The 27,019-nt window shown below is 38.6% G+C and overlaps 1 protein-coding gene across 5 annotated transcripts in view; it reads right to left on the bottom strand.

Annotated features, from left to right (window-relative positions):
• The window catches only part of ST7 (suppression of tumorigenicity 7), a 250,766-nt gene that overhangs the window by 16,795 nt on the left and 206,952 nt on the right, over nucleotides 1–27,019 (bottom strand). For 4 of the 5 annotated variants that reach the window (XR_006889828.1, XR_006889829.1, XM_046670172.1 and 1 more), the window contains 3 exons: nucleotides 20,362–20,434; nucleotides 18,798–18,900; nucleotides 3,451–3,601 (listed from right to left, as the gene is read on the bottom strand). Coding sequence is in view for 3 of the 5 variants with exons in the window: in XM_046670172.1 (XP_046526128.1) it covers nucleotides 3,451–3,601; nucleotides 18,798–18,900; nucleotides 20,362–20,434 (327 nt within the window). In the remaining 2 variants the exon portion in view is untranslated. Of the gene's footprint in view, nucleotides 1–3,450; nucleotides 3,602–18,797; nucleotides 18,901–19,470; nucleotides 19,607–20,361; nucleotides 20,435–27,019 lie in introns of those variants that run through there. The other variant, XM_046670175.1, reaches the window with a different exon arrangement.

Raw genomic sequence — 27,019 nt, 5'->3', positions numbered from 1 at the left:
AGACTAAAATAATACTCATTTTTAACATGGAAGGTGAAATTGGGTACTGTTACCTTCCTCTCTGAATTGCTTTCCTAATGAAAAGGGGAAATTGGAAGGGAGTTGGGGAACAGCCTTAAAATTCAGAATGAAGAAAAAATGATGTAAAGGAGAAAACTATGAGGCTGGAGATGTCAAAAGGCGCCACCACGTGGTGCCCTGGAGGAAGCGCAGCTTCCTGCGCTCAGGGTAAGGCTGTCTAGGGGAGGCCCGCTGACCTCTTGAGAGGGAGAGGGAGAGCGAGCGGTCCACGTACTGCAGCTGCCCTCAGCGCAACTGCCCTGAAGCCCACCAACCTGGCCTGCGGCGATGGCATTCAATATCATCAGTGCTTCACAGTTTTCAAAAACTGGGTAAGTTAAGTAAATACCACTGTGAGCAGCCGAGTCCGAATTCTAATCCAAGTTCTCTGATTTAAAATCCAGAGCCTCCATTTAATTTAACTTAGAATGCACACAGATCTAGAAGTGATATCAAAAGATTGCACACAATTGTCTGAAGTTGGAGTGGTAATTCTTTCTTCTAAATTGCATGACAGATTTATAGCTTTATTTTTAAAAAGGACCAAAACTGTTCGTAACGAGAGTCTTTTTCTAAATATATACTATTATATACACATACACACATATATACACATACATATTTATGCTTGTAGAAAATATGCTTGCCGTATAAAATTGGAAAAATACAAATATGAAGAAAAAAATCACTTATAATCCACTTAAAGATGTATTTATTTCTAGTCTTTTCCTTTGTTTACATATAAAATTTATTTTTTGTAAAACTGGGCTCATTCTACATTTAAAATGTTTTAATTCAATATTCAATAACAAAAATATGATTCCATATAGAATCATTACCTTTCTAAACCCTAGAGAAGGAATAAGTATATGCCAGTGCGTAAGTAGTGATGCAAATTGAGGGCTTCCAAGCAAATGCTTCAGAGATGACTGATCCTCTTATCCTTAATCTATTCGGGAAAGGCCTACACAGCTGCTAGTACAGGTGAGAGCAGTGTAGAAAAAGTGAACTTGGGTTTACATCCTAGCTCCTACCAACAGAGGCTGCAGGACATCCAACAAGTCGCTCATCTCAATGAATCTGTTCCTCTCTTGAACAACTGAGATGGCCCCCTCTCAGAACATTATCAGGAGTAGTACATGAAGGAATGGAATCGCAAACCCTCTGTACACGCAGTTATACAAACATTCTTCAAGGTTCTTAGTATTCTCCCAGGCAGTTAGTACCTAGGAAGCACTCTCACGGTTCTCTTTTCAAAAACTGAACAGCAGTGTAACTTCCCTGGAGTGATCCTATTTACCTGTAAGGATCAAATGCAGAATTTCCTTTTCCTATAGGTCCCTGACTGCCTTGTCATAGTGTTTTATGTCTAAAAATTCACCTCCTCTTTTTATTCTAATAAAGTGTTCTGCCCATCTAACTTGAGGTAATTACATTCCCCCAACATTGCTACCCTGCATGATTTTGGAGCTCACTGTGTCACTTCACATTTCTTGAAATCTCATTGTCCTTCCCAGTTGATCCAGAGCATCTCCCCACTGTTATTTGATTATACAGGTAACTGATTTCTAAACAGAATTTCCAGTTATTCCTCATGGAATTTTTATTTTTTTTATGGTTATGCCATTCCTAACACCATGTCTCTATCACTTGTTGCCCCATCCCTCTTCTCATCCTTTCTATTGAACTAGTAACTTTCTTATCAATCAGATCCAATTGATAAGGTTCCATTACTCTGTTTCCAAGATGCCAATCTACAACTATGTTCTTATTTGGCAGGCCAATTTGTTCATTTAATTTTTCCACAACTAACACTAGGAAGGCCTCTCATGTTCAATCTTGTTGGGCTTTTTCTGTCTCTTTCTCATGTTTAAATAAAAATTCCTTTCGTCTCGTCTGGATAGAACACCTTAATTGCAACAATAAGCCCCAGTGAGACAGGACTGTATACATGCCCACACACGCCCTGAGTAGAGTGTGCTCTGTCTTAGCATATCCAAATACCAGGACCAGGACACCTGTAGTGTTATTCCACTTAGACAGTCGGGGCGGGAGCACTGATCAAGTCAACATCCCTCAAGGTACAAACAGTAAATTATTTAAGTAGACCAGCTGTTAATTCTCTAAAGAAATATTCTCAAAACAACTAAACAAAAATCTTTCAATCAACTTGGGTCTCACCTCTGTCAACCTACTTTACCCACTCCTCCTTGGCTGCCCCCCTCCCTTCCTGCACCAGTTTGGACTCCTGCTGGGTTAGGAAAGGGCAGGAAAAGGCAAGAGCAGAAGATCATCAAAATGAAAGTGAGAGCAGCAAAGATTAAGCAGAGTGAAAGGTATTAAAAAGACATTCGTTTGTGAGGCTGATCAGAGTAGGAATGAATTAAGAAAAAATTATCAGAAGACTCTAATATTTGTTTTGTTTCCCCATAAGAGGAACCCCCCGCCATGCTACATGTTGCACTTGTTTTGCTTAAATTATTTATAAAAGAGTATCAACACACATGTTGTCCAATAATCCATAGTCTTGGGCCTTTTCCCCTAATTTATATTCTCCCAAACAGTCCCACCACTTAGCATTTCTTCACACAGGGTCCTTGCTTATAATACTGTCCTAACTCTTCAAGGCTTGGTTCAAATCTCATATAACCCATAAGGTTACCCATGACTGCTCCACCCCATAGACCTCTCCCTTCTGAAAAATCCCTGGGCAGCTGATACATGCTGCTGGTTACTCCTCCCAACTAGACGAGATGCTTCTTCAGGGAAGGGAGTATGTCTCACCCACCATTAGAGCCTCTTCTCCTTACACAGAATGATGGTACCTAGCACGTCCTCAGACTGATTTATTCCTACACCCATCTAACAGGCATTTATCCATTAACACACAGATGCTACATCTGCCACGAAACACTAGGGTCCAATGGCCACCGCTCTGGTTCTGAAGCATAACTGCTGCTTCTTTGTGTTTGGCCAACCTAGCTCCAGCAGAGGATAACTGTGGCTCTTTAGATAACCATCCCAGAGAGGCCATCCAAGTGGTAATCAGAGCCCAGCAAGAGGTCTAACCCCATGCCAAAGATTCCCATGATGCTGAGGGGCTGTCCAGGTCTCCAAAGAGAGTTTTCTAGAACAGTCCAGATTCATCCCTTTCATTGTATAAACTTGCCTTTTTGAGCTGTAGAGATAGCATCACCAGAGGAAAACCCACCACCACTGGGGAACTGGAGAGCCTAAGTAATTAACCATCTCTCACTGATGGACCATCACAGACAAAAAGAGCTATAGATATGCAAACTTTCATTATTCATCATGAATACTCAAGGAAAAACAGTTTTAGCATCTTTTCATGCTCTTAAAAAAATGTTTCAAAGAAAGAAAATTACTTACTGCCTTCCCATGTACAATGCAAAAGATTCAAAGCCCCTTCCACCCTCTTCCAGTGTGCCAGATGAAAGAAGGCATATGCTATTGCTTCACTGTCTCCTCTCTTCAGGATATGTTCTGGGGGTAGGATTAAGCTTTTCATTTCTAGTAGGTACTGAAATAAAAAAGGCAGGAGACAGATGTGTTAATACACAGTAATTTGGAATTCAATATTGAAAATAGAGAGGTTGATTTCTCTAAAGTCACCACTCATAAGCATTTCATCAAACCTGCAACCTCATTATTGCATTTGAAGGCAATTACTCAAACATCCAGCAATTCAAATTTTGCCGATAGATAATTAGCCTTGTACTAGGTTCCTACAGTGAAGATCACAGGCTTTCAAGCTAAGATGCTCTAATCAAAAAAATATACATAAACTCAAACAGCAAGAGGGAAAATTGAGACAACACAACAATTTGGTATAACTTTGTAACCAGAATGAAAATATATATAACAAACACAAAAATGTTAAGACGTCATATGACTAAACCAATTGCACTACAGACTTGACCAGAGATTGACCAGCACTGTCCATTATTTTTTCTACACAGATCTATCAAGGAGAAAGACCTAGTCCTGCAGAAAGTGCCACCCATCACTGCTACGATGCTGGAGGGAGGAGGGGTGGCAGCCTGACGATAGGAAGACCCAAGGGAGAGGAGCAGTACGGACCCCAAACTACAATGTTCTTTAAATCCTTTCCCAAAGACTGCAGGGGTCTCAGTTTACACCTCTTCATTCCTATCTTCTACAAAGGAGATGGGAGTATAGAGCAAAAATGGATATTCTTCTTGGGGGCTCAGAGAAGATGAAGTTTCCATTTGCATTCTTTTGTTCTTACTATAGAGTAGAAAGGGAAGCAATTTAGGATGGTATTTCATATTTGCAAATGTCTTTGCTGGCCGCATTCTTCCCTGTGCTCCACTCCTCATTATCTCCCCTCCCAATTCATCCCCAACACACATACACATACACCACCACGAGCCACCATCACAACAACCCATTCTTCTCCTGTAAAATGGAGATTAGCAGCCAATGGAGGGATGTGTTTAATTAAAATGGGACACACAGCAACAGGAAAAGTTATGAGAAGAGATGCTCAACAATTTTAATGTCAGAAACAAAACCATCTGTAGATTCACCTGTTGGTGGAAATTCATGAAAGAAGGTGAAGAATGGAAGAATCCTGGTATACAGAATGGAGATTATGATATACTTATCAATGCTTCATTACCATCTCGCTGTGAATTTATCTGCTTTGGACACCCGGGTGCAGTTGCCTTTAAGCTTCCTCTCCCATTGGCAAACTTGGTGTCAAGGTGTACAGCCCAGCAGGCACTGGGAGGACAGTTTTTTCCCTCTTGTTCAGCAAATGAAACTTTTCTTGCTCTGGGTCTGATATTTGAAGAAACCTCCAAGTCTCAGACCTTAAAGCAGGAGAGTAAGGAAGTGAGAGAGCCCACCCAGAGAACACCAGAGAACGGTGATATGGCTGTCACACTTCAGGGGGTGGGTGGGATAGAAGGCCCTCCTTCATGGAAAGACCTCTTCCCAGGCTGGTCCTTGAAAGGTGTTTATTATTTTGATGGGAACTCCTCAAGCATGGGCTCCAAAAGAACTTTTTGGTCATATGCCTTTTTGAATTCTACTATTTACTGCTTTCCTCCTCCATCTTGTTTGAAAACAGTACAGTACAAAAATCTTTTGGGAAGAATACGATCTTGAATTACCTAGTAATCTAACTAGCACTATACTTAGAAGGAATATCAACTATAATATAAATACACAGGTGAATTTTATGTTCAAAGATATTTGGCTATCCTCTTGTGATTTTCTTACCTTAATAGAAGCCACCGTACTGTTTATGTTGTTACTGCGCACAATGATCTTAAAAGACGCCAAGGCTATGAGTCGTGAGAAACATATATAACTTGTAAAGTGCTATGAACTGTATTAACTGTTTCAGAGTAAATTAGAGGAGGAAGACCGTTTGGTTACTCTTAATAATCACCAGGAGAACAAAGGAAAGGGATAACTTCTTGCCTAATGAGAGCACTAGAATAAGATTTTGATTTCTGAGTTTCTAATAACTATTTATAACCACCCTGCCTACCAAAGAGTCAATTTTTAAAGAAGGGTCATGCCCTATGAACTCTGAAACAAACTAAATATGAAAACCACTAGCTCACGTGTCCCAGGTATACAGAAACCTCTTCAAGTTGCTGTATAGAAATTAAAGTGCAAACTACCATTCCTTTTATTTCTATAATTAGGAAAGGCTTTCAAAGTCATTTCATTAAGCATCTATGAGAGGACTCTTCTCTTGGCCTAAGGAACATTCAGGAATAGGAGCACCTGAGAAGAGCCTGGTAGCCACCCACATTTGTGGGTAGAAGTCAAAACAAACTACGAGGGGGCAGGGTAGAGGAAATGTGTGTGGCGGGGGATTTTTAGAAAATTAGCTACAAAGGGATACAATAGATCTGCACCGTCCAATACAGTAGCCTCTACCACATGTGGCTATTTAAATTTAAATCAATTAAAATCAAATAAAATTAAAAATTCAGTTCCTCAGTCCCACTAGTCATATTTCAAGTCCCCAAGTGCTGACATAGTTAATGACTACCATATTGGACAATGCAGAGACATTTTCTTTACCACAGAAAGTTCTATTGGACAGCACTGCTGTAGACAACGGAAGTTTCCAATCTTCAAGTAGCTAAAGCAATTTTTAACATGAAAAAATTTTACAGATGCCCATGATAGGAATTATAAGTATAGTATCTATTGATTGAAAATAGACAATATGGCAAAAAGCTACAATAAATGTAATAAAACAAGAATTCACTTAAAAGCATTGTTGGCCACCAGGGCATCTACATATATTTGGACTATAGTTGTACACATGTGTGTGAGACAGATGGTTTACTCAGTCTGCAGGCTGAATGTGCTACATATGGCTTCAAGGACATCATCCATAGCCCTAAATGTGAGCCGTGAGGTAATGCTCCATTTCTCCTCTGAGCTCCCTCTCATCTTTGAGTATGTACTTTTCACACACCACCTTATATTAGTTATCCACGTGTCTTTCCCCGCAGCTGAATCGTAAGATCCTCAAGAGAATGAATCTCATTCCCAAGAAGTCTCTCAAAATGTGCATCCCTGACCTCATCAGCCCCGTGAGGCTAACCAGAGCAACTCACCAAGGAAATGGAGCTGCCTTCTCGTTGTATCTACTTCATGGCAGAAATAGGTTATGCCTATGAAGGAGATTTATACTCCTGTATAGTTCCAAACAAAATGTTGGCTCCAACCAAATGATGAAGGCTAATAAAAACAATGTGTTATGTTTTTGGCCAGGCTTAAAATGGCTGGCAAGATCAGTTCTCAACATGTGCAACATTTAAATTAGAAAGGCATGGAACAACATTTCACATCTTACTTGTCAGGAGAAAAATAAATGGAAAAGGGCAGATCCCTATCCACAAGTATGCAGAAATCAATTAGAATAACTGTAGCCTGCAAATCAGAGAACACTCACCCCCTGCCTGTCTGTAATAATTATTGACTTCTATTAGCTAAGCCAGCATTCTATGCTCTCTTGCCTGCCATCCTGCCTCTAACTTCCTTCCCAGATTCTCAAATCACATTGATCTTAAAGCACAGGCTTCTAAAAGTTTCGGAAGCAACTTTTCAAAATCTATTTGTCAGACCTTGTTCCTTACGCCCAATATAGGAACATATAAAGTCAGGACACAAAGAGGAGCTGAGTAGTGCCTACTTATGGAGGTATTTGAGCAGAGGCTGGCTCACCTGTCAGGAAAGCTGCAGGAGAGATTTCGCCCATCAGAGGCTACCCCAGGTGACTGCTCAGGTCTCTTCTGCTAAGGTCTTAAAATTCTATGGTAATTTAAGTAAAAATGATCCCAAAGTTATCCTTCATATAGGTATTAATGCCAATGAGTTAATTCATAACCCTTTTTTGGATTTTTAATACCAACAATAGAAGTCATATGAAAATCATTAGTAAAAATATGGGAATAAACAAAATATGAAAGAACATGTTAATTAAATTACTGCACAGTTAGATAATGGCCATCAAGTTGCTCCCCAAATCATGTAGTGGAAGAATATTTATTAGCATGAGGAAATGTTCATGATATATTACTAAGTGAAAAAAAAATATGTATACCATACAGATTATAATTTTGGTAATAAAAATGTATATGTAAGCATTAAAAACTTTGAAAGGTCACAGACTGAATGGTAATGGTAGCTAAACATTTGATTTTATAGGAGATTAATTTCTTCTGTGCTGTACAAGTTTTCTATAAGCATTATCATCTACACGTATGTGCACATGTATGTACGTATATATGTAATACAAACCCATGTTCTAGACCTGCGTCAAAAACACAAAAAGTGAACCACACAAACCAACCAGAGATAGCAGTTCTTTGTATGTCTACAGTGCTTTGGTGGAACTGGCTCTGAAAGGGGCTGTAAGCTCAGAGAGGATATTTTTAAAACATCAGTAAAGAGTTCAGAGAATAAAACTAGTGCCATTTGGAAGGCATGCTACATATTCTGAGTGTCAGTGTTCCCTACTCCCTGCACTCAATAAGACACACGCTGGAACAGGACAAAAACGTCAAAGGAACAATGGCTCACTCAGGTCATGCTGCGATGGGAAACGAGGTGCACCAGGCACCCTGCCTCCCCTCCCCTCTTCTGCCCTCTGCCACTATGGGCCACTGTTTGAATCCCAGCTCCGCTATTCTGCTGTGAGACCTTGGACAAGTTATTTAATCTCTTTAAACCTCAGCTTGCTTATCTGTTAAAATAGAATAACAAAAACACACACCTTGCCAGTTTTAACTTTTGAAGATTACATAGGACAAAATATGTAATACATTCACACAGTACCTGGCACATAAGTATCCACTAAATAGTAGCTATGTTTGCTAACAAAAAATTGAAGTGTCCACATTATTGCGGAGGTAAGTTGTGTTTTTTGTGTCTGTGTGTCCCACAGACAATTGAGTCTCTTTCTAGAGATAATTCAGCAATTTTATCGTAGAAGCAGATCAGCTGAAGAGAACCGGCTACCAGGGGTCACCAACTGACCAATATGGAAACAAGCACAAAGCAAAGCTGACCCGACAGATTAAACCCAGTGATCTGTAGTACCACTCAGGGATCCTCTTCACAGGGTAACTGCTTCTTGCTGGTTCACTTATTTCTTCATCAGTTACTTTGCTTCATTAAAAAAATATGAGAGTGCCCACAATGTATCCCAAGGAAAGATATGGGAGTGCCACTGTGTACCCCAAGGGCACAGATAGGGCAGTACTCACAGTGTACTCTTATGACACACCTATGGGAGTGCGCACAGTGTACCCCAAGGACACAGGTATGGGAACATCCACAATTTAACTCCAGGCATGGACATGAACCAGGTCAGGTCCCTACCCTGGTGATCCTTAATCTCTGTAGGAGTATAGCAGTGTGTGTGTGCGTGTGTGTGTGCGTGTAGAGACAAAGAAACAATAAAATCCAACATGAAGGCTGCCTTAGTAAGAGGTATATACTTAGTACTAAGGAAGCAAATGAGGAGCATTGTCTCTGAGAAGGCTTCAGAGAAAAAGGAAAATATGAGTCAGTCTTATTAAATAAACAAGAGTTTACCCATAAAGATGAGGGGAGAGGGAAGCCACTGAAAGCTTGGGCAGTGGGACCAAAGCATCAACCCGCATAATGTGCTTATAATCTTGAGGCGCTTGAGTACTAGCATGATAGTAATTGCCAACATTGACTAAGCACTAACAGGTGTCGAGCATTATCTCAGGTACCCTTGCAACAAGTTGAGGGAGCCAATATTACTATTTCTATTTTACAGATGGAAAAATGGAGGCTTCGGGAAGTTAAGCAGCTTGCTCAGGTTTGAATAAGTTGTATGTAACAGAACCTACATTGGAACTCAGGTTTTATGCTACTCTCTAACGTAGTGAAGCAGGAAAAGTAGGCTGTGAAAAGCCTTCCATGATATGCTCCAGAGTATGAACTTAACCCTGAGTTATTCCACGGTTTTCAAACTTTGAGATACAGAAAAATCTGTTCAAAGGAAAACAAAAAACTTAGAATATGTGAAATTGATGTAAAACAAAGCTGTGGGGGACCCTGGGAAAGTGACTTAAGAAAGGTCTGAGGAATCCTGATGGCTCCTAGGAAGACTGTTTGAAAACCAACCGCTCAGTAGACAATTGGGAAGTGAGTGGGTACAGTTTGTGGTTTTGAATGAAATGGGCAAGTCATGTGTAGGACCAACAGACAGAGAAGAGATTGAAGTTAGCCAAGTCTAAGAAAGCTCTTGTCATGGTTCAGGTGAGGGGGTAACGAAACCAAGGAGGGAAACTTCCCCAGGACATGGTCCTGGCTGAATCTGAGGGCGAGAGAAAGAACCAAGAATGACTGTGAAATTTCTAGTTTAGGAAACTAGAATAACGTGAGATCATTAGCTAAGACAAAGATACCAGGAGAGGAAGAGGCTCAGCAGTGGGAAGGTTAACAAAAATAGTAGATGTGCCTGCAAAACATCTCTGGAGTGAAGGCCTGAAGGCAGCTGGCTGTGCAAGCCTGGAGCTTGGGAGAGAAGCTGGAGACATGGACTTGGGTGTGCCGGGAGAGGCAGAAGCTGAAGCAGTGGGAGCACATGAGCTCTCACAGGAGAGCTTCAAGCAAGCAAGGAGAGGGCAGTGAATGGTGCTTCCCAGAGAACCTGGCTGAGCGATGGGCAGGGGAGGAAACAATATAGGAGAATGCTCAGAGATGCAGGATGACATGGAGCCAGCCAAGATGACCCCGAGATAGAAAAAGTGGTCAGTGGGACCAAATACTCAGGAGAGAGAAAACAGGATGAGGCTTAACAAGGGGTCAAAGGAGCCGATGACTGAGATGGGAGTAGCCTTGGTGGCAGTGGCCTTAGCAGGAGCAGCTACAGTGCTTTTTGTTAAAGAGACCACTTAAAAACTCTCTATTCCTGAGAATGTGGCTAAAAACTGATTTCTCTACACTTTCCTCTGGATCATATTTCCATAATACATTCTCCTTACTATAATCCAAAAAGGCTTTGGAACAAAATATGACTCAATTCAAAGAAACTTATATTGAAATAATATTTCTGAAATGTACTATCGATATACAGTATCACAGACAATCTGCCAAGGTATTTTGAGTTTCTGCTGCCATGCTTGAAGCATTTTTAAATGCTAAAACCCACTACACATTTTGTTTCCTAAATTGGATTAAAAAGCAATTTTACACTCTGTCAATCAGCTTCACCAAGATATAAAGGGAGGATTGCCTTAGTGTTTGCATGAAATAGAATTTCCATCACTATAACAAGGTCCTGTGGATATTCCATTAGCATATACAATTATCAGGATGTTTCACTTCACAAGTGTCTTAAAATAGAGTTTCTAGATTAACATTAGATGAGCTTTTTAAAAAAAATTGTAAATTTTTACTGGAAATGCATTTTTGTCATAACATTCTTGATTTTTTCCTATTTTCTCATTACTTTCCACACTCCTAGACTTATAATTTAAAAACTAAATATTAGGCTGGGTCCTCACTTCGATATTCTTTCAAGCCTGGGCTGCCCTGTTGGGAAAAAGAGCTTTAGGAGCATGGTGAGTCCCCTTCCGCCAGCACCCTAGTGGACTGCCCTCCGCGTGGGCCCAGTGACAAGAGCCCATGGTTTAATAGGGCTGGGATTTCAGGCAAGATGAAGATGAAAGGTTTCCCCCATTGGTGCTAATTTTGCTTGATTTTTCTCCCTCAACAGCTTCATTCACAATACCCAGGCACCCCAAGCAGCTGGGGCTCCCTCAGCCCCCTGCTGTGCTAAGAATAGGTGTGGGGCCTCCTGTTCTATGGGTGGGACCTTGCAAGCTTGAGGTTTTCCTGTGATGGTGATAATGGGTCACAGGCTTCTGTTATTTTCCAAACTGTATGCAGAGGTGCTGTGGGGTTGCTGGGCTACCCGCCTTCTCATCTCAGTTTCAACCACAGCAGTTCTGCTTTTATACTTGCTTTGCTCATTAAGGTGTCACACAAGATGGCATTTGGAGGGAAAAAAAATGTTTACCGCATAAAAAGAAATGATAAATTGTTATTAGTTGTTTTTGGTGGCAAGGAGAAGAGGGATGGCCACGCTAGAACAAGAATATAAGACAGGTTGGAAACGGGCAACTCTTAATCAGCCACAAGCAAAGGACTTACCAAACAATTACAAATGGGGAATTCCTCAAGACAACAGCTGTACCCAGGACATGCTAGAGCCTCCCCTCAAATATGGAGGCCTGTGGGTATTCAAGGGCAGGGGCACTGTAGAGCCACTGTTACACTCTCTGGTAGTTCTTCCCCAGACTAGGGTGGTCCAAGAAGTACCTGTTAACGCATCTTTCTAGGCATCTCTATTTCCACCCAGCCTGCCAGTGTAGAAATAGAGCTGAAGGGACAAGAGAAGAGATGATGAAGGGGCCAACACGTATTAAGTACCTACTAGGTACTGGATGAGTTACACAACGTAATTCCACTTACTTTTCATCAGCCCTAGGAAGCCTATATTTTTATCCCCATTTTATCAAAAAGGAAATGGGCAGGGAGCTAATTAACTCCCCACTTCCCATAGTTCCCTCTGGCCCATGGACAGAAAGTAGTGGGAGTCCTTGTTCCAAACACTTTTGAACCCTTTCAATGATACCTCACAAGTCTGCCTACCTTTATGTTGCTACTTATTGCTTCGTCATTATAATTAATAAGTTTTCCCAGTAATAATAGGAAGTCTACACAATGGGCCTGACGATTCAGAAAAGAATAACTACACATGGCCAACAATGTTTCACCTTACTAGTAGTGGCAAAGAAACACAAACTAAAAGAACAGAATTACATTTGTACCTAATAAAATCCTAAACGTTTTTTGTTTCCCTTCTTTCTTTTCTTTTTTGTTTTAAACAAATTGCTCAATGCTGCTGAAGGTGTGATGAAATAGTAGAGTCACCTGCTGATGGGAGTGTAAACTGCTACAATCTTTTTTAGCAATTTGGCAATAAATATCAAGAGCCCTAAAGTGCTTCCATATGTTACTCAGTAATTCCCATTCTGTATATCTATCCTAAGGAAATAATTCTAAAGACCAAAAACACCTTTATGCCCAAAGAGTTTCACTATTAGAGTTGACTACAACCTGATGTCTACAATAGAGGACACAAGAATTAAATTATTTTCTTTAACAAATGGTGCAGGCAAAACTGAAGATCCAAATGCAAAACAATAAAATTGGACCCTTATCTTACACCATACACAAAAGTCAACTCGAAATGCATTAAAGATTTAAATGTAAGACCTGAAAATATAAAGCTCCTAGAAGAAAACGGGGGAAAACTTCATAACACTGGTCTTGGCAACAATTTCTTGGATATGACACCAAAAGCACAGGCAAAAAAAGCAAAAATAAACAAGCGGAAGTATATCAAAATAAAAAGTTTCTGCACAGCCGAGGAAACAATCAACAGAGTGAAAAGGCAACCTATGGAATGAGAGAAAACATTTGCGAACTATATATCTAGTAAGGGGATAATATCCAAAATATATATGGAACTCTTATAATGCAATAGCAAAAACAAAATAAAATTGATTAAAAAATGGGCAAAGGTGGGGCTGGCCCAGTGGTGCAGTGGTAAAGTTTGCACGTTCTGCTTCGGCGGCCTGGGGTTTGCTGGTTCAGATCCTGGGTGCAGACATGGAACCGCTTGGCAAGCCATGCTGTGGCAGGTGTCCCATACATAAAGTAGAGGAAGATGGGCATGAATGTTAGCTCAGGGCCAGTCTTCCTCAGCAAAAAGAGGAGGACTGGCAGCAGATGTTAGCTTAGGGCTAATCTTCCTCAAAAAAGAAAAAATGGTAAAGGACTTGAACAGCCATTTCTCCAAAGAAGACATGGCCAACAGGTAGATGAAAAGGTGCTCAATGTCACAAATAATCAAGGAAAGGCAAATCAAAACCACAATGAGATATCACCTCATACCTGTTAGGATGGCCACTATCAAAAAAAAAAAAATAGAATATAACAAGTGTTAGCAAGGAAGTGAAGAAATTGGAAGCCCTGTGCACTGTTAGTGGGAATGTAAAATGGTGCAACCACTATGGAAAACAGTATAGAGGTTCCTCAAGAAACTAAAAATAGTACCACCATATGATGCAGCCATCCCACTTCTGGGTATTCATCTAAAAGAACTCAAAACGGACCTTGAAGAGATATTTGCACTCCCATGTTTATTGCAGCATTATTCCCAACAGCCAAGAGGTAAAAACAACCTAAATTTCCATCAGTGGATGAATGGATATACATACACACACAATGGAATATTATTCAGCCTTAAAGAAGGAAATCCTGTCCTATGTTACAACATAGATGAACCTAGAGGACATTACGCTAAGTGAAATAAGCTAGTCACAGAAAGACAAATACAGCATGAGTCCAGCTGTATGAGGTATCTAAAGTAGTCAGACTCACAGAAGCGGAAAGTAGAATGGTGGTTACCAGGGGCTAGGGGGAAGGACAAATGGAGAACTGCCCTTCAATGGATACAGAATTTCAGTCATACAAGATGAAAAGGTTCTAGAGATCTGCTGTACAACAATGTGCACATAGTGAACAATATTGTACTGTATACTTAAAAATTTGTTAAGGTAGACTTCATGATATGTGTTGTCTGTAACAAAAAATAAGGAAGCAAATCATTCAGAAAACAGTTACTGAGAATATTTTAAAGTGTTTGAAGGCACATGTATTTTAAGGTACAAGGACTTAGACTAAATTTAATGTTAAGTTAGAAGATAGACTTTTTAACTTCAAGGAACCATGAAAATCTGATGATCCTCCCCCAGAAAAAATAAACATATCCCCAATACCGAACCATAAAGCCCAAGTTAAGAGCCCCATGTTAGTTTTTTTAAATATGAATATGCTGTTTGACTATGATTCCTTAAGTATTAAAAATGCATAGATAAAAAGTCTAAAAGACAATAGTCTTAAATATGACTGGATGATGAGATTATCAATGATTTCCTTATACTTTAATATTTTAAAAAATCATTTTTAGAATACCATTACAGAGGAAAAAAAAGATATCTAAAACTTCTGATAACTAACCAATAATTTTGTCTTTTTTGGGAGACTTGTCAGAGAATGAAAATTTATCTTTAGCGTCCTGAAGGAGTTAATGTAACATCCTTCAAACCAAAATTGCGCCTCTTTCTGGGGAAAGCTTTGCAGTGTAGATGCAGTATACTAAGAGTACACGGCACCAGTGAAAACTCAGATCTGTGTAGAGTGATGAAGCACTGCTAGAAGTGCCCCTTCCATGTAAACCTCGACATTGCTAAGGAAGAGCAGTGAGTTGGGAAGCATGTTTACAGGGAGAGCAGAATTAAAAGCTAAAGCTAAAAATCCAATGAACTATAACAAAACATAGATGAAAGTATAGAACCGAGATGAGCATATAGTTCTTCATTTGTCCAGCAACACATGAGTGTTGCTTTAAAAAAGGGAGAATACTCCCTTTAAATTCAAAGCTCCTATTTTAATCCCATTAAATGGAAAACATCCTCTAATGGTTTAGAGGTTTCTTTGTCTTTTTGAACTGAGTACCTAGTTCTTGAAAATCACCAGCATCATCAAGATCCTAACATCCCTAGTTGCCCTCAAATAGGGGTAAACAGGGAGTGCATAATCAATGCAGTGTAGTGAGAGACCACAGAGGGGAGAGACTGATTCTGGGATGAGGAAGACACAGGCTTCTTGGTGTTGATTTTTAATAGCAGGGGTGAAAGAAGAGTAGGATTTCCTCAGAGGAAGCAAAGAGGGAAGGGGAGAAGAATGGTTCTGGAACAATGAACAGACTGTTAGAAGGAGCTGGAAAAAATGAAAAACAAGTTGGGTCAGATTACGAAGGGTCCTGAAGAACCACCCAAGGAGTTCATACCTTCTTCTGTAGGGCTGGGGACACAGCTGCAGTTCCTCAGCGGGGAGTAACACAATTTGATTTGTAATGATGAGTCTATGGGCTGCTTCCTCCTTAAAATCTGCTGCAATCTAAAGCTTCAGAAATCCTCATGTTTACAATCTGACTACTTAGACGCTCTTATTCAGAATAGAGACCCGTGGCTTTTTACTATTTTTATTTACTTCCCAGTCTTGCCTTGCGGTTAGGAGAGAGACACACTCCCTACTCCTCGTGTTTGCAGGTGAAGAGTGTTCCTAAGAGTAATGAGTAAATAATATTTTTCATTGGATGTTGAAATATTAACTACGTATTTTTGCTTAATGGGATGCCAGATGGAACTAAGCTGGAAATTTATGGAAAGCAGTTCTCAGCTATCATATGTGGTATTTTTTCTCCTTTGGGCAGACTATAATTGGATAAAACAGCACGTAGATACTGAAAATTCCTGTGATGGGTCACTGACAACTTCCTGTTATAAAGAAAAAAGGCCATGGAAGTGTTTAAGATACAACAATATCTTGAAGAAATCTGAATTGTCCACAAGGAATTGAGTGCCTTGGGAAGCGACGTGCCTGCCATCATTGAAGGGTTCATGCCTAGGCTGGTCTGCCACCTGGTGGGATGGGGGGCAGTAGAGGGTGACGTTTAAGAGTTAGAGAACCTAGAATCAGTTCAGGCTCTGTCATGTACTTGCTGTGTGACGGTGAGCAGGTTACTTAACCTCTCCAAACTACAGTGTCCTCATCTCTGTAGCAGGAATAATCGTATGACACACCTTTCAGCGTTCTTACGAAAAACAAATGAGATGGCATATGTAGTTCAGTTAGCATTGTGCCTGGGGCATAGTAAACACTCAACAGAAACCAACAATAAAAATAATTATCATATTATCATTATGAGGAGAGATTCAAGCTGAGGAGGGGAGGGTGTCCTAGATGACTTTTGAGGCCCCTTACACCAAGAGTCTAAGAGTTTACATCCTTCATTGACGTTTCATTAGAATTAAGGCTATCCTTTGCCTGAAAAGGCACCAATGTGTGTGTGCATGTGTGTGTGTGTGTGCGTGTATGTGTTTACTAAAGCACCAGCAGGCATTACAATAAACAGCAGAACACGTAAAAAAGATGTTTATAGCAGCCTGCATTTAGTACACATATACCAGAGGTTTGTGGTTAATTCTGAACATATGACCCAGTGCCTCACAGGGCCTTTTCCCAACAGAAATGTCAATAGATGAAGAGGATCTGGAAACAAGTTTCCCTCTTGGCACAATCATCAACAAAGCAAAGTGGTGGAGAATCAGTTTACCTACGTTCCCTATCTTTTCTTCATTTAATGGTTAGAAAGTTAGAGTGAAATCAAGTATCTGAAATGTTTCCACTTTTAGAAGAATTCTATTTTGCAGGCAGAGTGCTGGTTAACTGAGTCAAATTCTTCCATGGTAGTGTTAAACTATTTCCTTGAGTTTTTAACACTCTTCTAGATGCTCAATCAACCGTTTAAGGCTATTACCATACTATTAAATGGCAGCTTCAATTAAAGTATCTAACCAGCGAGTACTGTACGAGTTGTCTATCTTGTGCCCCAGAATTACAAGGCTCTGGTTGGTATAACTGGAAAAGTTAAGACCCAGTTGCCAGACTTGAGGGACCACCAAGAAGTCAAATATCAATAGTTTTAATAAGTTACAAACATATGGTGCTCAAGTATTTTCAAAGAACTTTGGATATATTATCTCACATGATCTTTATCACAGAAGATAAGTAAGGCTTACATTTTAACTTTGAGTTCAGAAATGCTAAGCCCAAGTCCCAAGGCTAATAAATGATTTAAACCAAAGTTTTTGTCTCAGAATCTAGGACTCTATTGTCCAATACTACTTCTAAAAGAGCCTCATTTATGCTTATAGAATAGCTCTGTAGTTAGAGAATGGCATTCAATAAATATTAATTGATGACCTAAGTTTACTGTAACTCAGGACAATATTTTCATGATTGGTTTTAAATTTTAATCAAATTTGAATGAACATTTTTAACTTAGCTGAAAAAATATTAACTGAAAAGATACATCTTATGCCACTCTATATATAATACCTAAGTTTACAAATACGATGCTGGTCATTATCCACTAGAACTAGAGTGGATAAACGCATCCTTCTGCAACTGTGGCACAGTGCACCACTCTCCAATTTCCGGTTTTGTGAAAAAATGACCACGACCTGAGTAAAACCTCAGGAATGATATTAGGTCACTTATCCCTGTCACTATGGATAGCAACAAAATAAATTAAAGTAGGTAACTCCATAAATCAACACACACACACACACACTCCACCTTACCCTTTGGTTACAGTACTGCAACAAAACAAGAAAACAGCCTTCCCTTGTCATTTTTCACCAATGAAAGTCTTCATCAGACATTTGCCAAGAAAATTATGCCTTGTAGTACCTGATGTGAACTGCAGGAATAGGTTTCTAGAGGTCAAAATGTGCTTTATAATATCCAGAAGCTGAAAATGGCCCTGAGTGACATGCCTATCAAATAGCAGGTACACAAACACAGGTAAATCATAAATACACATCCATCTCCTGAATAAAAGACTATAGAAATATCCTCTACCATGATTTGACTCTCTTAAAATCAAATTCAGAAAAAATATATATATTTATAAATTGGTAAATCATGTGGTTAACACTCAAGACAAATATTTCCTACTACGTATACTGACTAAAACAGCACTCACAAGTCAAAAGGAAAATACTTCATACTCTGAGGTTTTCCCTATTATTTTCTTGCCAATACAGTACTGATGGCTATCATTTATTTAGAGACATAAAATGTCACATTTGTCAGTATTCTTTACCACTTTTATTCACAAGGTTCATTTCCCAAGTTGGGGCTAAGTAAGACTGTAACTGGTGTGAAATTCCTATCAAATGCATCAACACCGTTGGGATCTCCATATTTTGTCAATTTCAGACACCCTGACCTGGCCTGCCTAAGCTAGATCTATCCATTTACCCTTATTACATGAAGCCTGAAAATCAGCCCCAAAGCCTCTTGAATGTAGTTTTTGCTTAAAAATGAGGCTAATAACCATAGACTGCAGAGGGCCTCAGCATTCATTGGTTGCAATTCATTTTTTTATAACTGGGTGTATTCAAGAATGACACTGTGGTCACTGAACACTTTCTCTGCTATCATAATGAGTTCCTGTGGGGATTCCACAGACTCACTTTTGGCACGTGAGGATTGAATTCCACAGCTCTATGAATGGCCTCTACCGCATTCATCTCTGCTGTGCTCAGTCCACGCCGAGATGCAGCCTCGGGAGAGAATCTGAAAAGCAGAAAGACAAGCAACATCCAGTTGGGACCACTGCTTGGACATCAACCTAGAAAGGCATCTACACATCAAGGGCCCATAAAACCACAGTGAGTCAATGGCATGAGCTCTCCAAACCTCCACTACACCGAACCTCTGAGTGACCCCTCAGTACGAGGCCAACAAAAACCCCAGCAGAAGCAGAAAGCGTGCTTGCATCTAATCATGGCAGGAATTAAATTCAGCTGTCAAATCTCTCTGTCTAAATAGCTAATCTAAATTTTCTATGAGGTACCTGCTTAGGTCAGGGGAGGAGGTAGGACTGACGAGGGTAGAGAGTGTAGGAAAAAGAGAAAACTAGGTTACAGAAGAGCGCACTTGGTTAAAAACAGAACTGGGGAGAATTTTAAAGGAGGCTCCCAACCCAATGTCAGTGCTGCGATGGAGGGTTAAGTCGTTGCAGCTTCAGCAGCAGGCGAGCCTGCTTGGGGCCGTTCCGGCAGGGGGGGTGTACATGCCCAAACTGCGGGCGAGACACCTGCCCAAGTGAATGAAAAAAACCAGACCATGCAATCTCTTTCTCACCTCACACCCAGGGCTAACTCCAGAGCTGTGCTTGGCAGGCAGACACCACAGGGGAAGCTGTGACAACCCTGGCCCTGCCCTCCCAAGCTGGAGTCGCTGTGTAGGGAGAAAAGATGTTGCAGTAGGTACTGGCGATCTACAGGATAAAAAAGAATGAAAGAAAATTACTTCGGTCTTGAAGTGCACACACACTTAACAGCAATCCTGTCTGACATAGCAGAGGCTGTTTTCTTTTCCTGTTATCTGCTTTTCAATGCTACAGAGGAATTGTATCAGGGAAGTGTAGACGTTTATGAACTCAAAAACAGTTAAGCCATCTATTGCCTTTCACCTGCCAGTCATCTTGGATGTTTATGGAAATTCTCTATGCCATAGTCACCTGCCTGAATAAAATGGGAAAATGTCCCACTGAGAAAGCGATTCAGACTAAATGGACCCTGGGTGGGAAGTTAGTTTGGAATTGATGAGGCAAAGAATGGGAGATGACCATCCCCTCTGCCATATTACATTTGTTACAACTCTACCCAGTCTTGGACTGCTGAAGGAAGAGGAATTTGCAAAAAAATGAATAAAAGGAAGGCATTTTGTCTAAGTCCCAAGCAGGCCTTTTAGTATCTACTGTCTGGCAAAAAAAAAAAAAAAAAATTCACCTCAGAGGTATGGAATTTCACATAAATCCCTCTTTAGGGACCCATACACCCTTACAATACCTGGGGATACACATTCCCTCCTTCTAGTAGTGAAAGAAAAGATCAGCAGGTTTTGGAAAATGCATGCTCATAAGCAAGGGTCTCACAGACTAAGAGAAACTTCCAGAGAAAGCCCTCAGAGACAACACATCTCTTTAGTTGGGTCAGGCATTTAGTACCACACAAGTTATTATTCACTTACTTGTCAGAGACAGCTCTTGCTTTGAGCAAGGCAGCTGTGTAGCATATTGTTGCCGACTTTGGTAAGCTTATATCTGTTAGAGAAAAAGAAAGTAGGAACTCTGGTAAGTTTGCAGAAACAAAGAGCAATGATTTTTAATACACTAGCATTTTAATCATGTATGTCTAATAAAGCATAAATTAAGAATATTTTAACATACAGTACACAGCTGCTCCTTATGTATCAAAGTGGTATGTGAAACTAAGGATAATTCATATTTTGTGAATAATTCATATTTAAAATCCACCAGACTAACTCTTCAGCAATCATCTTCTATTTTAAAATACAGATTTTCATATGCTGAGTTTAAGTAGAGAATAGCTATAAATATATAAATTTAAATATTACGTGAATACCCTTAATATCATGAAAGGCAAAGACCTCTTTGTCACTTATAAAAATTTCTCAACAGGCACATGAAATACTAATGTGAAGAAAAAATACTACCTGGATTTTTTTTTGTAAAAAACACAGCTAAGTAAATTATTCTTTAGTGGTTAGATTTAAACCAGATTTCCATTCAATTACATTTCAAGAAGTTCATATTCGGTTTTTTTAAAAAAAAATGTAACATACATATTATATCATTTAACACATATAAGAAATCTTTATATATTTATAAGGAGATATATATACATATATATGAAATCTTTAGAAAACTATACAATTTTTGGTCATTCAAACCCATGGTAAATGCCCTTTTATGTGAAGCCTAATTTGTTTCCCAGAAAAACAGCTCTTCTCAGTTTCTAGAGAAAATTCAGATGGAGAGGTGGGAGCAGGTAACAGATTCATATAATGAATTTACAGGGAAATAAAAGTACAGGGTACAACTCAGAGTAGATAATCTCAAAGCAGGTAGTCCCTTTGGGGGAAAAATTTGTTTTTAAATTATGGTTCTATTTCTTCCCAGAATAGTATTTCTTTAACATTCAACCAAATTTATACTATGACATAGAAATACCTTCTTAATTCAGACCAGGTAAAAATACGCCCTTCCCAGTGCTGCAAAATTCACTCTAGGTTAGAGGAACTCTTAACACCTGGAATGCCCTGCAAGTTTCTTTGCAGGGCTGTTGTCAACTTAGAAAGAATTACATGACAGCAGGAATGAAAAGTCCCATAATTAGCCAAAAGACAGCAGCAGAAGAAAATAATTTTGTAAAAGACCAATCCCTCACCTAATAACAAGTATTTACGATCAATTCCAGCATGAGGAATTTCTCTTTGAGGGAAACGTCAATGACATTGATAAAATACAAATAATCATAGAAAATACGAATACAGAATTGAAAGGGAAAGGGTCTTTGTAACCCTGATCTCACAAATTATATTCAAACAAAATTTCATCACCTAGGAATGGTATAAGATGGTGTGCTTATGACTAAGAAGAAGAAAAAGAATATCAGACACATGGATTTGTTGTTGCTTTTCCAGCATCTAAACATTTAACCGCTTCCCAGTGTGGAAACTCAATCCAGGAATCAAATATCTTGTTTACTAGGATCCACTCATTAATTGTTATTGGAACATAATAAAAAACTGCAGATAATACATTCTACCTAAAAGGTCAGACCTTTTTTTAAAGTACAGACCTTTTAAATAAAAGGTGTTCCTTCACTGTCAACCCAGCACCTCTCTATTAAGAAGGGACCAATGAAAAGTCCTAGAAAGGAGTTGAGGCTAGAAACAATGGTCATAATTATTTGAAGGTGGCAGTGCAAGATGGAGCCTCACTTCATAAACTAAAGAAAATCTGTTGTTAAGGATTCAACTTCTCAATGAGAAAGATTAGACCGTGTTTTGATGGTTACCAAATCAAACAAGCGGACACATTTACTGAATTGGAAATGCGGAAAAGGTACAATTGATGTGTTCCAGCAGAGTACTAGAGATGTCTAATCAAGGGTGATCCTTAACCCAGACCCAGGCCCTCTCACACCCACAGACAGGACATTCACAACTAGAAAGATGCAACAGAATTCTGCAACATTACGACTACTATAGTACACTTGCCCCATTTAAAAAATTTTACCTCTACTCCTTCATTGTGTGTAAAGACGGTGGTAGATGTGCACAGTCATAATGCTTAAAAAATAAAAAACCGAAAATATATTTTAACCAATATCAAGTGGGGAAAGGGAGAAATGTAAATACCCCATTCCCTACTAGTGGTGTGTTCATTCTATTTATCTTTTCACTCCAGTAAATTACTTTGCTTTCATTGTTTAACAAAAATAAAAATAGCAAAAAATTCCTGCGCAACTTGTTTATTTAGATATTTTCAATTTTTTCTTTTAATTCTGTCAAAGTAATACATCTATTTGGTAATGGGATGAATCACTCTAAAGAAACTGATCCTAAATTTCCCTTCAGGTAAAGCATCTTGTTCAAATAAGGTTTTTGTTTACAACATATTTTTTAAAATGATTCTTATCTTTGGCAATATAAATCAAAAGCTTTAACATTTTGCCTACCAGCAATGCCACTTCTGAGAGTTTTTCCTAAGGGAAATAATCATGACTGTGCATGAAGATTTAGCCTTAAGGATGTTGATCACGACATTGTTTCTAATGGTGGAAAACTGAAAACAGCCTAAATGTCCAATTATAGGAGATTGGTTAAGCTGTTGTACATCCACAGGGTGCAATCCTATGCAGTTATTAAATCACGCAGTGGCAAAGTATTTAATGACCTGGTGAAATGTTGCATTGTTGTGCACACATCGATAAGTAAAACAAGTTTACAGAAATTATGATTTCATATTTTTTTAAAAAGCGTTTATGTGCACAGAGATAAATAGACTGGAAATTATATATACCAAATATCAACAGCGTAGGATATAGACAATTTTTTTCTACTTCTTATCTTTATTTTATTTTAGTTTCTACTTATCTTTATTTCTTTTATTTCTTATCTTTGTTTATCTGTGATTTACATGTAATAAGTGAATTTTTCAAAGATAACAATGATGCTAAATGGAAGACTTCTACAAATTGTCTGAAGCAAGTTCATGGGCAAATACATTGGTAGAGCCAGACACAGACAGCACAAACAGATAAAGGTAGAACTTATACAAAGTGCTGCCAGCTGGCAGATCTATCAGATGTACTTACATACCTTTACAAAAGTTAGGGTGTTCCTTTTGCAGGGCACTCTCATTAACTATATTTCATTCTAATAACTGCCAAACATCTAAATCACAGGTAGGAACTGCATGTTTTGGCTCAATTTTCAGAAAAATCCATATACATTACCTTTATGAGAAAGATAATTATTATGGGTTGCTTGCCCCATGAACACTACCTATTTCTTGAAAAAAAAAAAAAACAAGGCTGAGACTTGGTTGTCGTTACCTATTATATTTTTGAAATTTACTATTTTGAAATAATTACAGGCTCACAGGAAGCTGTGAAAATAGTACACAGAGATCTGTGAATGCTTCCCTCAGCTTCCCCCAATGGCGACACCTTACATAACTGTAGTAAAATATCAAAAACCAAGAAATTGACATTGGTACAGTGCTATTAAGTCAATTAGAGACTTTGTTCAGGTTTCACCATTTTTTGCATGCATTTGTTGTGTGTGTAGTTCTATGCAATTTTATCCCATGGCCAGACTCAGGTAACCACCACCACCATCAAAATACACAACTGTCCAAAGGAACTCTCACGTGCTTCCCTTTATTTGTACCCTCCTCACCCACACCTGTCCCCTGGTGACCACTAATCTGTTCTTTATCTCTGTAGTTTTGTCTACCTACTGTGATTTTATGCTTTCATCACTAGGGAAATGGATAAAAATGATAAGGGGAATAGAGTGGCAAACAGTAGTGATGAAAATGGTCGTATCAGAAGTTTGGAGCAGGAAATAACAAATTAGCTGCTTTCCAATATTGCTTGTAATTTATTCAGAAGTTTTATTTTGAGGAAAAGGATCTTAAAATCATTCTAAGTCTGATTTTGTATGAACAGACTCAATGCAGTGCCTTTCTGTCTTTTGTAAGTGGCATGTAGCTACCATTATTCCCGGAAAGCCCTCTTAAGAATTAGAATCATGAAGCAAACAAAAGGAAAGGAAATAATGAGACATCACATAATTCCATTACTCATTGCAGAAACAAGGAATGCTAAATAAACATTTCTCACTTAAGCAAAGATGAACTGCTGGTGTTAGTTTAATTTTCTGTCCCCCTCTTTGCCATCTTGTGTTTCATACAGGTCCTTTTCTGAAAGGGGAAGAACTTTCTCCAAGCATCTTAGGCATGTAAAATCAAATTATCATAAAAGTCTTTCATTAAAATCTACAATCTTGAACTTCATACAATTGGAATCATACAGGATGTGCTCCTTTGTGTGTGGCTTCTTTCACTCAGCATGATGTTTCTGAGATTCATCCATGTTGTAACATCTATCAATACTTCATTCTTTTTTATTGCTGAGTAGTATTTCTTGTGTGGTTATAACACAATATGTTTATTTTCTTGCTAATGCTATTTGGATTGTTTCCAGTTTGGGCTTATTATGAATAAAGCTGTTGTGGCCATTCTTGGGTAAGCTTTTTCTAAAAAAATAAACTCATTTCTCTTCGATATATAATTGGAATTATATATATAAATAACTGAATCAGAAGATAGATATATATTTAAACTGGTAAACAGTGCTCCAAAGTGGTTGTATGCAGTTTGCAAAATAATATGTGGTGATAGAGGTCAGAAAAATAGTTACTTCTGGGTTGGAGGGCAGTCAATGGTGGAAGTGGATATGAGCAATCTTCTGAGATGGTGGAAAGTTCTAGCATCCTGGGTGGTGATCACATAGGTGTATACATAAGTGAAAAGTCATCCAGCTCTACACTTAGGACTTGTGCACGTTACTATATGTAATTTATACCTCAATAAAATAAGATTTTTTAAAAACCAAACCTTCAATCCTGTGCCATCTGAAGCTGTCTTCTCTTACTTCAATCTAACTTATATAACATTTTACTCGCCTTTTATCATTCTGACCCCTCCATTCCCTCTACGCATGCTTATCTAAAAATTACTTACTAGTTTTGCCTAGTAAAAAGAGAAAATAGAATCTGATTATTTCTTATTAGCCTTTCAAGTATTAAGATGGTTCAATACCTCCTCTAAATCTAACCTTTTCTAGAATAAATACTTCTAGGTCCTCAATGGACATAATCTTCAGAATTTCTCACTTATTTTTGTTATGAAGCCATGGGTGATTTCAAAATATGAGAATTAGAAATGAAAATAATCCTCTAAGTCCCTGAAACCTGACCAGGGGGGAGCCCAGGGAAAATGTGCAGTCTCAGGCACTACGGCCACTACACCTCTCTGAAAACCAGCTTGGACAGCCCTGCTGCTGAGCATCTGGAACCCCTACTCTGTTTCTATGATCCTGTGGTCAACAAAATCCCCAGATCCTATTCAAACTGATTTCAGCCAAAAACAGGTCTTCTTTTACTTAAGCCATAAAAATTTTTGAACCTATAAGCAGGATTTCACTTTTGTCTCTATTAAATTTTAAATCTTAAAATGAAATCTAAACCACTAAATCTTAATGGTTTCAGAGTATCATTCCAACCTATCGGTCACTGTGCTGACTCCGTCTCCCACCCACAGCTTTGCTTCATACAATTCATACACATACCTTTCTCCCCATACAACCATTGTCATCATCAAAATTACTGCTAACATTTAAGGGCTTATTAAGTAAGTGCCAGGCACTGATGTTAATCACTTACACATTATCCCATTTCATCCTCAGAGCAACCCTATGAGATAGCACCTACTATTAGCCCTGTTTTATAGATGGGAAAAGTGAAACACAGAATGGTTAAGAAATATACCAATATCACTTAGTTAGAACAAATATGAGCTCCCCAGAGCATTATGATTTTTAACTGTGCTTTGTTGTCTACAAGGCCTAACTTAAAAAAATACTGAGGGTGGCAATACCAAAGAGAGAATCCAGAAATGGTATTCTATAGATGACCCTAAATTTGCAACAGCCTGCAATGATATATGTGCAAACATTTACTAATGGTTATAATGGGCATTATACCATTTATATCATTAAATTATACCATTTATTAATGGTATAAAAGGTATTATGACCACATTTCTCCATGTTACCTAAAAAGATAGCATTCAAAATATTATCAAACATTTTATTTAAATAAAGACATAAATACTTCTATGGCATTTTTCTAATTCAGAAATATGAAGAAAAATGGCCATTTAAATTAATCGGAAACATTTAAATACTATTGTATAGATTACAAATATTTTCACGTCCACTACCTCACCTATTTTTATTAGGCACAACTTTCTCAGTAAATCCATGTTGGATCTTCAATCATCTCTTTCTTTCCTAAGTGTTCATAAACCACATAATCATCTCTTTTCGAATTTTGTTGGGATTGATTTATTTGCTGAAATTCTAAAGAAAAAATAATCAAAAGTATTGAGGGGAAACAGAAAACAGGAATGAACAGCTGTATGTTTTTATCAAATTATTAACGTATTACTTTCTTCTCCAAATCATAGTACTACAAGATAGATCAAAGAATTGGACAACAGCACATGACTGTGAAGGTCATCCCTCAAAAA

Source organism: Equus quagga, chromosome 8 (genome assembly GCF_021613505.1).
Source record: "Equus quagga isolate Etosha38 chromosome 8, UCLA_HA_Equagga_1.0, whole genome shotgun sequence".
Taxonomy (NCBI): Eukaryota; Metazoa; Chordata; class Mammalia; order Perissodactyla; family Equidae; genus Equus; species Equus quagga.
The sequence above is the reverse complement of the archived record's forward strand: the minus strand, read 5'-3'. Positions and strand labels throughout refer to the sequence as shown.